The 12,759-nt window shown below is 39.3% G+C and overlaps 1 protein-coding gene across 4 annotated transcripts in view; it reads left to right on the top strand.

Annotated features, from left to right (window-relative positions):
* The window catches only part of RASSF3 (Ras association domain family member 3), a 105,062-nt gene extending 95,884 nt beyond the window's left edge, over positions 1-9,178 (top strand). For all 4 annotated transcript variants that reach the window (XM_050325366.1, XM_050325364.1, XM_050325363.1 and 1 more), the window contains 4 exons: positions 3,081-3,188; positions 4,503-4,770; positions 5,866-5,981; positions 6,341-9,178. In XM_050325366.1, the coding sequence (XP_050181323.1) occupies positions 3,081-3,188; positions 4,503-4,770; positions 5,866-5,981; positions 6,341-6,490 (642 nt within the window). In that variant the 3' untranslated portion in view covers positions 6,491-9,178. The remainder of the gene's footprint in view (positions 1-3,080; positions 3,189-4,502; positions 4,771-5,865; positions 5,982-6,340) is intronic.
* Positions 9,179-12,759: the final 3,581 nt, after the last annotated feature.

Raw genomic sequence — 12,759 nt, forward strand, 5'->3', positions numbered from 1 at the left:
GTGGTCTTGATGGTCAGAGATGGTGGACTAGGATGAAAATGATGATTGAGGTAAACACTGTTTCTGCCTATTAGGTATAGTATTTTTCTTGAATGATTTTGGGTCTATTCATTTGTTTTAATCCCTGTAGTCCTTCTTTGTATTCAGTTCATATGTTTCCATAATCTACATGCTGTTAAAATCAGTTGAGGCACAGGCTTTGGTTTTTTAGAAAATGAATTATAGCTACAGAAGGAGGTAATCTCAGTTTTGGCATAGAGCAGAGGCGTGTTTTCCGTGTGCTTAATTAAGCTTTGCCAAAATTGCCCAGCCTCTAGTGCCACTGCAAGAAGGCGGAAATTCCTGTGGTATGTTCAAGTACGGAATCATGCCTAACTCAGCTGAGGGAATGACGGCTGCCCCAGTGATGCCCCGCGACCCATAGGCAGGGCCACACCTGACAAGGCTGACTGCAAGGCATCTCCAGAGCCAGTCTGTTGGAAATCATCTTGCTTGGGTGCTCTGCTTGGGTTTTGCTCATCATGGCTGGTTCCATGGCAAGCCCCAGGACTAGAGCGATCTCATGGGCTTGGGTGTTTTCCAACCAGACCAAATTTCTGTCACTCTGTTAGAAAAATATGTCATCTTGGGAGAACAGAAATGTACATGAAAACTCTCTCGTATGAAAACAGGAGGAAGTTTCTTGCTGTCTATTCATACTTACTAATTCACTCACTTACTAAGGTGAGGGGGTCTTGATTGTTTCTGTTTGGTGTTTGTTTGCTTTAATAATGCATACAGGTTGTTTCCCAGCTGCCAGCCTCGTGAACTTACCCTGTGCCATTGCCGTTAAAGGCAATAGATTCTTTTTGTCATCTAAGTTAATAATAAGTCCTTTTTGTGAAATTAAACTTCCAGGTGCACAGAAATTAATGTGAAGTGGTTTGTTCATTATTTCTTCTTATACAAAGTTTGAGGTTTGAACACAGGAAAGGTGAGTTTCCTCCCCTTTCCTGGTTAGTGTTTTTGCTTGATGATAGTGGATGTTGTGGATGACTTCAGTAAGCATGGTGACAGTCGGCTCCTGCAGGGTAGGTACCTGCTTGAACATTCATAATAATAATAAATATTATCAGAATTAATAATATTAAAACGGAGATGTCCATTATTGGAAGTTCGATATCAGTAGTATTAACAGATTGGAGAGGGATGAACTCCACAAGGATGCTTGTCTCTGAGGGGTGAGTCTTGGCTGGTATCCATGTGAAGGGCTTTGTCTCCAGTTACACAAACTAGGAAGGTTCCAAGTTTGTTTCTTGAAATGCATCATATAGATGGCCAATGCCAGAGGCCTGCAGACTGTTTCCTGTCCCTTTAGTATCCACTTTTTTTTTTTTCTTCTGTGGCTGCTTTGCTTCCCCCGAATAAAATACTACAAAGCTGTAATAGCCTTTGGAGAGATGAAGTGAGCAGTTCAGATGAAGCTGTGTCTGTGCTCATTATGGCAGTTTTGGGGAGGGGGAAGGTGAAAACTACATGGACAAGAAGGCTTCATTTCTCTACCAAGAATAAAGATTACCAAGAATAAAGATTTGAATTCTGAATATGTTCAGTAATCTGGTATTTGTAATATATTAGGTGGGGTCTGGCAACCGTGCAAGATGCTACATAATCTTAGAGTTGTGCTTAAGGAACTAATAGGAGAGTTGTATTTCACTGGTGTTCATTTTTGACTCAGTTTCTTTATCTGTGAAATAAAGGCATGTTCTCTGTGTTATGCAGGAAATTAGTATCTGAGCCCAGATCAGAATTCAGGGTTTCTGACATGCAGTTCCCCATTCAGACCACACCTTTCTTTTTATAGCTATGGGAAAAAATTCTGCTCCAGCATGTCATTTAGTGAAATGCCATATAGGAAAAGCAAAACTAAACCCAAAAGAGCTAAAAGTAGCTGGTTTTAAATTGGGAGACATAAAAAGTTCTGCGGATTCTTTCTGGTAAATGGAAACTTCCAGTGCCACAGCAGACGTGCTCATCTTTGAGGTGGTGGTGGCAGACTGAAGTGCCTGCAAAGGCGTGTGTCGAGTGGTGTCCAATAGACTGTGATCCAAGACTGGCCACTGAAGTCAGGGAAATCCTTTGTCAGGATAAGCTCTGCTGGGATGTGCTTGTGAGGACAGATGGAACACTGTGACTCAGTGGTTTGTCTACAGAGTGAATGAATGTTCAGATGTTCTTTCGAAAGCGTAAAAGTTCTTCAAAGCTTCTCCTTTTCTAAGTGAAGCTTTAAGTCATTAAAGCTAAGAACTGAAACTCTTTCATACTATATATGGCATTTGTGCCAGTGGTAGGAACCGGAGTGTATTTATAACACTGGTTTGCTGCAGGAGTATGGATTGGGAACAAATGTTTGTTTGGAAAAAATCCAGTTCTAGGGATTTGTTTTAATGCTGCAAGTAAAATCCGTAGCAACTTCATAAAAGCAGCAGTTGAAGAATCTCAATAGGCCTTCTCTCCATGGAAAAAACCATGAAATTGGTGTAACATTCTATATCTGGAGAGTTACTTGTGATGGTTCACGTAGCAGGCAGTGATGTAACATGCTGTCTGTCGCCTTGGAATTCAGGGATGCTGTGGTGGTGTTGCCACGTACTGGGATTGTTGGTGTTACTTATTTAATAAACATGCTGCTGTTTTCATATGTACTCTTCATTTGTTCAGAAATACCTATTTGTGCCCCAACTAATATTTCATGAATATTGTGGCAGTGTTCTTAACAGTGTGGCATGGCACTGACATGAAAAAATCAAGCCATAAAATGAGCTGAGCTGTTCTGTATACTGCTGCTAATATTTGAATGAAAACAGGTGGCAAGAAAAGGGCACAAGTCTCTTTTGGGCGGATTGATTAAACTATCTCCCTTCAGTCCAAGTGTTCTGTTTGATTTGCTTAACATGTTAATCCTTTATGTTGCTGTACAGCTAATTACTCTTGAGCCTCTGGAATAATTACCATTTGGACTAAGAATGTTCATATCTGAAATCATAAAATAATTGGTTTTAATTTGTGTTCTAAAACTGCTGCCTCTTTTGTTTTTGAAGGATGTTGAGAAGGAGAGGGAACCTCATGCTTATCTCAGTAAAGAAGAAGTTAAAGAGAAGATACAAAGCTATAATTCATCTGTCACTGATAAATTAAAGATGACCTTGGTGAGTTTTGCATAGAATTCCTGTTCCTTTTAATAGGAGCAATTGAGCTGTAACTTTGTAGCACACTGTGAATAATTTTATTCTCAGCATCTTACATATCAAACTGTGTTTGTTTCAATGATTTTGTAAGAAACATTCCCTTAGATTCTGGAAGTTAAATCTCACGTACGAAATGTTCTTATTCATGTAACTCTTATACGGATCAAAACAAATTGTAGTAAAAACAGATTGATGTAATTTGAAATGTGTTTAAGGTAAACTGTCAACTGACACTAAGAAGTAAATTTGTTAGATGAAAATGCTCAGATGGTAAAAATAAAGATATAGTTATCTTGTTTGTGTAGATAAATTTTTGTCAGGTATCTCTGATCAAGATGCTCAACCAATGAGGAAAGTTGATATATGCATTATTTATTACAGGAGACTTAATTATCTGAGTAGTCATATAGGTTTTCAGCACGAGGAGACTTTCCCCGTGCCCCCAGGACACAGACAATATGGACTAGAATACATAAGACTCCTCATTTCCAAGGATTGTGAACCAGGTCAAATACTCAGTCCAGCCTTCTGAAGACCATACTAATAAAACTCACATCTCTCTGCCTAGCAAGCTTCTACTCAGTTGTTACACTGTCCGTATTCCTGTGGGTGTATACGGAAATTTGGAAACTCCACTATATCCTAACCATATAAGTATGACTTTATACTAAAAAAATTTTTGTTATGTGCTTCCATGTGGATCAGGACTTATGCTTAAAACCAGATTGTCCAAAGCTTTCTGGCTCATTAAGGTTTGATCAGTTTTGTCTTTCAGAAGCAACTAGAATAAATGATTTCACGTGTTGATAGATTGGTATTTATTCTGGGTTTTTTTTTTTAATTGCAACAGGATTTGAGCATTTAAAAGCCTTAAAGTTGACAAGCACAGCTAACACGTGGGAGCTAATTTCTGTATTTCTGCACAAAATCTGTTAAAGATCGGTTTAATGGTCTTTTTCACTTCATAGTTCTCTCCTAATGTGAAAACTTACCACTAATTTGTCATAACCTTTTGCTTGATGAGGTCCTAATATTATTAGAATTCAACAGCTATTAATGAGAAAAAATTAATATTCAGTAATCAAAATTAATATTCAGCAGATAAACCAGAAAGAATAACTGAATTACTGAAACAATACTATTCCTGTGAGACGTCATGTACTGAAGTGGCTTTTAAATTCTCTTCACTATGAGTTTTTAATGTGCCTGCTCCACTGTTACGTCTCAGTTGGTCACTGCTGATTTTAACAGTCGAGTACTTTCCTCCTGCTGCAGAACGCAAACGGGATTTACACTGGCTTCATCAAAGTCCAGATGGAACTATGCAGACCAATCACTGTGCAGTCTTCCCAGAGCCGGGGGAGGTGTGCTCACAGCAATAATGAAACTGCTTTTTACTTGCCGGACGGCTGCGTGAATACCCTGCACATCAGCAGCACCAACACTGTGCGCGAAGTTATCGAGGCCTTGCTCAAAAAGTTCTTTGTGGCTGACAACCCTGCGAAGTTTGCACTTTATAAACGCTGTCACAAGGAAGATCAAGGTATAAGCCAAGCTTGTGGCATTTCAGTAGTGGAGGGGCTTGGGGAGGGAGTTGTGCTATAGTAATACTTGAAATAAGCCAGGTGGAAGGACTCAGATAAATGGAGGTGACAGTCTTACTCTCTTCTTTTCCTACGAAAAGTACTATGTGTAAGAGAGTAAATGATTTGGGGATGTTTCAGGACAATTCCCAAAGAGACAAAGTCACCTGTTAAAACATTTACACAGATCTCCTGTGCCTGAAAGTCCATTTTATTTTATGCCCCATTATAATAAGGCTCTAAATTTCAGCTAGCTTGATACACTGCAGAGTTGTGAGATTAAATTACAGGACAGATTTTTAAAAACAGAAACCCTGGTGTCTGAGTAGCCTGAGGTCCTTGCACAGGCAGACAGTTCTCGAGGTGCTGAGCATCATGGACACGTGTTCATGTGTGTTAGTTAGTGCACATGGCTCTCACAGTTCACTGGCTGCTCTTAGGGGTTTGCTGTATGTTGTGATTGGAAAGACAAGAAGATGGAATAGGTGTTTTTAGGGAAAGGTGTGTTTTGCCAACATTGTTTTCTTGCACTTAGAATCCACCTTCTTCCATGGACATTGAGAGCAGTTTCAGGAGTTCAGATGTTTCTGGCTGTCAGTCACACCAACCATGTCAGGCAGGCGCAGTTGTCTTTTAGACTTTGTGTGTGAGATTTTAAGTGAAAAAAGTATCAGAATGGTGTTACCGCAGCTCTGATGTCTTAAATGCTTAGATATAGCAACAGATCTGTGTTGTATTTTTTTCTTGTGTTGTTTTTTTTTTTTTTTTTTTCCCCCTGCCTTGCATGTATTCAGATGGTGTATTGTGTTGACTGGAGGCCATTTCATTCCTGTGTGAATGCAGTGTTGCACTGTCACCGTCAGTCACCTGCTTAGCTCCTCCCTGAAACTCAATTGCTCAAAACCATTATGTAGACTAACACGTACAATGTGTAAATTTTGTGGCTACCCATGCATATCTCTGAAATTTTCTAACATTAGCTAGCGTTAGTCATTCAAAGTGTTTGAAACGTGTTTAGTAAAGATGATAATTACTGTGATTTCCTTCTCCTGCAGTTTATACATGCAAGCTGTCAGACAGAGAACATCCCCTCTACCTGCGCTTGGTGGCAGGCCCCAGAACAGAAATGCTCAGTTTTGTTCTACGTGAGCATGAAACTGGAGAAGTCATGGTATGTCAGCACCTGTGTTCGTTTGGTGGGCTTGTGTAACTTCGTGGATGGGTTTCAGTTTGGTCTGTGCTGCCCAGGCAATCCACTTCTTGGAAGCAGATTTTGGGTTTTTTTTCTTGTTAATTTACTTTGTGCCTTTTGTAGACATTTCATTTGTGGTTAGACTGACCTGTTGTTACTTGCAGAACAAAAAAAAATGTTTAAAAGAGTAAAATGTTTTCAGCTTCCCTAAGAGGTGCGAGGAAGAGTGCCCATTGCTGTTTCAGGTTGAAATTTTTTTGAGTGTTTTGTTTAAAAATACTGTATTTTGCGTATTTCCTCTTCATCTCATCCATTCTTTTCTCTCTTTGTCTCTCCAGTGGGAAGCTTTCAGTGTTCCTGAACTGCAGAACTTCTTGCGTATACTGGACAAAGAGGAAAACGACCAACTGCAGATGCTGAAGAACCGTTACGCAGCTTACAGAGGCAAACTTGAAGAAGCCCTTCGTGGGGTGTTGAAACCTGGTTAAAAGGGGGCCAAAGGACACTCAGGAGAAACGCACGCTACCAAACGTCAGTATAGCATGCCAAACCCAACGTACAAAGAGCAGCAGAGAGTAGTTTTCTTTATTCAGAAGACTGTTTTGTGATGCCAGGGTACCTGAATTTTGCTATAGACTTAGTTCCATAAGCCAGGTCACTTAGCATCTTGAACCCGCAAGTAAGGGATTCTGCATGTTTGTACATCAGTTTGCAATCCTCTGTGTTCCTAGAGAGTTTTCCAAGTTACCTTGGTGCAAGCTGTGAAACTGTAAGCAATTTTCTAGGATGCTATGAAATAAGATTTTTTTTTTTTCTTCTTTGCTTAATGGTAGCTTTACAAGTAAGGATGTGCAAATTGATGGGTAAAAAAAAAAAATTAAAACCATCTGGATGATAATTAGTTGTAGAACTATCTTTCAGATGAAATTGATTTGCACTACCTTTCTGTTTTCAGATAGTTACTGTATAATTTGTGAGAGAACTATTATAGATGGAAGGCACATGAGATCTTGTGGTTTGTACTGTGAAATTTATGGAAAGCTTTTAAGTGGCCTTTCTGGAGAAGGTAAAGAGAAAGTTGGAAAGAAGGTAAGAGTTGAGGGAGGAGAACTGTAGTAGCTGACAGAGGAGAGGACTAGTTTTAAATGGAAATAGTATTTACACAGAGGAAGTTAAAATACTAATTCTACAAGGTTAAAGTTTTAGGATGTTATAATATTGTGAATAAGTGTATGGTTTTTAACTGCATAAATCTACACTGGAAAAGAAATAAAGATAATAGAAATAGTGGGAAGGAACGAGAAGCAAAAGCTAAGTAAGAATGGAAATGGAGCTGCACATACAAGTCATTATTGGAGAAGCTGGTTCCATAAACGCATAGTGGGGGTTTGAAAAGTGCGGCCAAGCTAAAAAGCTGCTTACTTGAATTCTGAAAAATGGTCCATGTCTCACATAACTCTGTGAGAAATACCCATCTAGTGAGTGTTCAGACACAAGCTACAACTACAGATGCATTCGGTCTTTATTGTAAGTCAGATCTTTCCTCTGGCTCAGCAATCCATTTTTAGGCTGGATTTTTGAATTACCATGTCTGAAAGGCAAAAATAGCTTCCTCTGCTTCTTTGTTAAAGGCTCAGTCAGGCAAAGAAAGTAAAATGTCTTGTTCATGTTTCCAGCTCAGCAGAAAATTAACATTTATTGTCTGCGTTGATGACTGAGCTTATTAACTCTTGCTTTTAGTAATTCATAAGGTTTTTTCCCTTAAAATTTTCAAACTCTTAATTGAAAAACTGATTACCAAATTCTGCAGACTGCTGATTTACTTGATTTAAAAGTAGGAAAAATGTAGCAAGAAAACTTTTTACTTTAGTGTAAATATAATTGTTGGTCTTTCAGAGTTATTTATCTAAAAAAGCACGTTCAAAAGAAACCAAAGAAGTGGGTGTGCAATAGAAGCATGAGGCAGATTTGAGTGACTGATACTTTAGTCATTATCATGCCAGAGAGGAAATGAGTTATATACTAGGGGGGGATGTGGGGGAGTGGAGGAGTGCTAACTATTGAAGAGCAGCAGAAGTTGTTTTAAATTCCCAAGGAATTGTTAAAACTTTAGTGACATCTAATGGATACTGTGTGAAACTCCAAGATGCTTCTGTTCTTCCCCTTAATTTGATGTAATTGTGCCTTTGTTTCCTTTCCTTAGTAAGATTTTTTTTAAAAACTCTTCACAGATTTTTTTTTTTTTTGGTAAAAAGAATTTGCAAGCTTATGAGACAATCATAATGTTTTAAAGGGTTAAGAGAAATTAAGAGTAGGACTAACGGTAAAGTATATATAAGGCATATCTTGTTTGTTTTCTTAATTTCACATGTAACATGGTAGTGCATGTGTGAGTTAGTAACATTATCTTCAAGTGAGACACTTTATAATGGTTCAGGGAATGTTCTTGTGTTTCATTACAGCATGTCGGTGGATATTCTGTTAACATCTAGTTATGTATCTGCCCATAGCTACGTAATTATTACATAATCACTGTCAATATTGAACCATTTGTTGCTCAGATTTAAACACTGTTTGAGTTTAAAAGTGGAGTATAAAAATATGTGAATTTTTTGGTTTTACTTGAACTAAACTATCAGTCTTTTAAGTAGGCACATCTGCATTTACTTTAGCCAAAAACCTCAATCAGTGTTGTATGCACTATGAGTCTTGATTTGGGGTGGAGGGGACGGGGGTGGGGGACCAAAATAAACTTATATTTTAATTTTGTCTTAGTCCACAGTTAATTATTTTAAGATGTCATGTGTGGGGTTAACTTCTCTCTTTTTTGTTCTACACACTGGCAATTACAGCAGCTTTAATTTTAAAGAAATGGTCATGCCTTGTCAGTTTTATGGTTTTTTTTTAAAATTTTAGCATCAAATTGAACTATCAAAGTTTTTGTTGCAAAACTGTTTTCATGTCATTATATGATGGTACCAGAATGATTAAATGGTAGGGGGAGGGGGAATGCAGGGAAACATTAAAATGTATGTCTTTAAATACAAACATTTAAACTATTTATAATTTTGACAAGCTTAGTTTTATTTTTGTAGGGAAGTTTTTATTCCCCTTAAAGTTATTACTGAAATGGCAAAAAAGTGATGGTTCAGTTATTAAAGTTGAAGTTGGCAATACTTAGTTTCGTGGCGTGTGGTTTTTCCTTTACCTGATGCTGGTGTTGTGACTGCTTTGAAGCCAAATGGATTTCCTTGTACAGCAGCAACAAATCCTGTGGGCAGATACAGCTGTAAATTAAGGTTTGCCTGGAAGAAGAGGAAGGGAGCCAAGGGCAGTGGGGCCACCACGTTTTGCCTCACAAAGGCAGGATTTTCAGATCCCCTCATGGAGCCAATCTGCCATAGAAGGAGTGCAGCCGTGGGCACACAGTGGTGCTGGGTGGGAAAACCCACGGGCCAGTAGTTTCCTTCTATAAAAAAATAGCTCACAGAAACACGAGGCAAATACAGCAAGGCTGGAGGCGATACCCCTGCTCTGCGCTTCACAGGAAACGCATTTCACTCCTGATTTTTAATGCATTTTTAATTTCCACCAGTAACATATGCTTAATTTCGTGGTACTTAATTTTTTGATTTCAAAACCAGTTTAATCCTCCCTAACTGAATTGGTAGAAGGGAGCTGCTGTGCTGCTCACCTCGGTCTCTGTGGCGCTTCCCTGGGCACTGCAGCCCTGCGGCAGAGGAGAAGGTAGTGGCTCAGCCAGTGCCTTGAAGGCTGGTTTATATGAGACCTCGCAGCTCAGTAAGTGCAACACACCAGCGTTACAACTGTGTATGCACTTGGTAACACCAAGTTAATAGCAAATAGTCCACCACTCAGCCAGGCTGAGATGGATAAAAGGCCTTAAAGACAGCAGAGTCAGCCAAGTTCCTGACCACACAAGTAACTTGGGCTCGTGGCTCTGTCTACGGCAGTTATGTACTACTAGAAATACAACTTGGCAAGAGAAATCTCTTGTGTTTTGTGTAGTTCAGCAGTAGGATCATCCATCCGGATGGAGGGCAAATGGAGTTGTTTTAAAATCTGCATAGTTCTCAAAAACGTATTTTTAAAGCAGCTCAGAATATGAAAGAACTTTTCACTGTAACATAAAATCTCTCCTTACCTATCCATGTAATTCATCTTGGTTGCCTGGCAGTGAGGTGGCAAAATGGTAGGTGCAGGAACCTTACAGATTGTGGGAAGCAGAGGGCTCGTGTTTTACATCTCTCCAACAACCCAGAGCGTGATGCAAGCACAGACTGTGTTGAAAGTTCAAGCCAAATAGAGGCTCGACACAGATCACTGACACACTGTGATCTGCTGCTTAGAACACAGGTTTAGTACTGTGAACTGAGGACTAACCTGTTCTGGAGGAATGATTTTCCTCTTGATGTGTAAGGAGATAGAAGAGATTCCTGCAGTAGTTAGTAGGCAACTCCCAGTCCAGAGCAGTTTGAGCAAGCAGCTCAGACACCCAGCGTCACTGCTGGAGCTAGTTTTGTGGTGTTTTTCAAGGAAATACTGCGTAGGCCAGGACATGTTTGAAAGAACACCTTGTGTTGTGTGCTACTGAGATGAGAGCTAATCATCTGGAATGTTCTTTTTTGCCATTGTGCAAACAAATTAAAAGTGCCTTCAGTTGCAACAGTGGAGGCCTGGAAGGGACCCAGCTCAGCACCTTCTACTAAGGCACCCAGTACTAGCAAATGCCTTCTCAAAGCTGTTTCCTTCCTGCTTTCCTCAAAGGTGCTTTTAAAAATTGTCTTTTAGAAGGATTAATTCTGCAAATGGTCAGTGTTGCCAAATCTAACATCTTTCATGATGCTGTATGAAGTACTGCCTTAGTCCTATTTTTCTTGAGTGTGTTTTCCACATGAGTAAGACAGGATATTATGGATAAGTAGAGGAGTTCGGGTTTGCCTTCACTTGACTTCTCTTGTGGGTAGTTGTAGTAAAGTGCAAAGCCTCCTTCCTTTGCACTAGCTCTGTAAACCTAAAAATAGCACCATAGCCTTGTGCATAGCATGAGATAAAATAGCAAGTCTAAGATTTCTCTCTTTAAATACAGAATCTGGTATGTGATCAGAAATTTCAGCTGTTTTCAACGTGCCTTGGGAGGCATTAGAACACCAGTATATTTTATGACACCGAAGTTCAGCCTCTTGTTTTTTACCAGGCAAAGTAGTTGTATTGGAACAGTGGCTCTGAAGTTCTTTGGATAAACAGGTGCTTTCCATATGCCAGTAATCTTAGACAGTTCTTTTACTCTACATCTGTCAACTGATATTTTCAAAATCTCTGCTCTTTGCCCACACCATTTTTCCATAGATGTGTGTGAGCAAATGTTAGACATTTTTGTATCTGTTTATCTGCTCTGGTTTAAGTGCTTGTGAGACACAATCAGAACCTCTGGGTTTTTAGTAACACTGGCACAGAAAGGCAGCAGAGGTTGTGCAGAGTATCTTTTAACACCTATTGCTGAGTGAGAGCACTCATTTTTAACTGTAAACAAAGCTGACTGAAAATGCAAGAGACACATTAAAAAACAATGTCTACTTTAGTTCAATCCGTGTAAATTAAAGACAAATCAGAGAAATGTTTCCAGGCAGTTGAGACTTTACACCAAAAGCATATTTTGTTGCACAGTAAGTCTAGGATTGGTCACGTGCATTGTACTGTTTCAAAGCCTGGAGAAGCCAAAAGGTAGGAGGGTGCTGTTTTTTAAAGGTGGGGCTTAATCACTGCCTGTTTTTCCTTTGGTACTCTACAGAGAAGCATTGGAATCACGCTACCATGTCGAAAGATTTGAATACTTTAGTGAGGTTTTTGCCTTGTTAATCTAAATACTTTAAAAGCAGAGGATTAAAAACACTGCTAAGCAGGTATCCAAGTGCAATATTGCAAACTTACACATTTTTGGTGTTATTTTGGTGGTTCAAAACCAAACCAAAACATGACAGCTCAAAAAACCCCCCCTTTTTTTTTTTTTGCTTATGATTTTTATGCCCTAGGAGAAGGGTTGCTTTCCTGTTTTGGATCAGTCATTGTAATGTTTTCCTTTCATCTGCTTAACATTTTAGCTGGCTGATAATGTGGCAGAACCCTCAGAACCAATAAAGCAGACCATGTATGCTCTGCTTATGCTTTCAACTGGTGCTCATCAACAGTATGAGAATATCTCTGTGACTCTTTAGTCCCATCCTTGATGCCTTTGCTGCCAACCCAGAGCAGTCTGCAAAGTCATTCTTGCCCAGCAAGAGTCATGGAGCTGGCTTTTCCATAGAACTTGCACAGGAAAAATGCTGAAGTGGATGATTCAGTTGTGTTGTGTCAAGTCACTCTTATTCCTGTTTCTAGAAAAGGGGTGTGGTTTGGCAGCTGGTATAAGTTCAAACAACTTCCATACCTTGAGCAAACAGGCACTGACTGTATTTTGAGATTTGTGAGCAATTACTGAACTCCAGCTTTAGACAATAGTCCAGTGGGTTTTATCAAAAGATTAAGTGAGAGTTGAATCTGACTACAGCAACATCTGGAAAGCAATATATTAGCAGTGCCCTTTCTTCCTAATCATGGAATTCCCCTGCCCCACCTCTTGAATGAAGTATTAACACTGGATTTTTTTTTCTAAAACAGGTGACTTCTTTAGCTTGTAGCAGCAGTTTTCTTCACAAACATGGCTTGTTCTTAGAAATTAATGACAAAGGAGACATTG

This window comes from Myiozetetes cayanensis, unplaced genomic scaffold, assembly GCF_022539395.1.
Source record: "Myiozetetes cayanensis isolate MyiCay16 unplaced genomic scaffold, myiCay2020 scf3, whole genome shotgun sequence".
NCBI classification, from domain to species: Eukaryota; Metazoa; Chordata; class Aves; order Passeriformes; family Tyrannidae; genus Myiozetetes; species Myiozetetes cayanensis.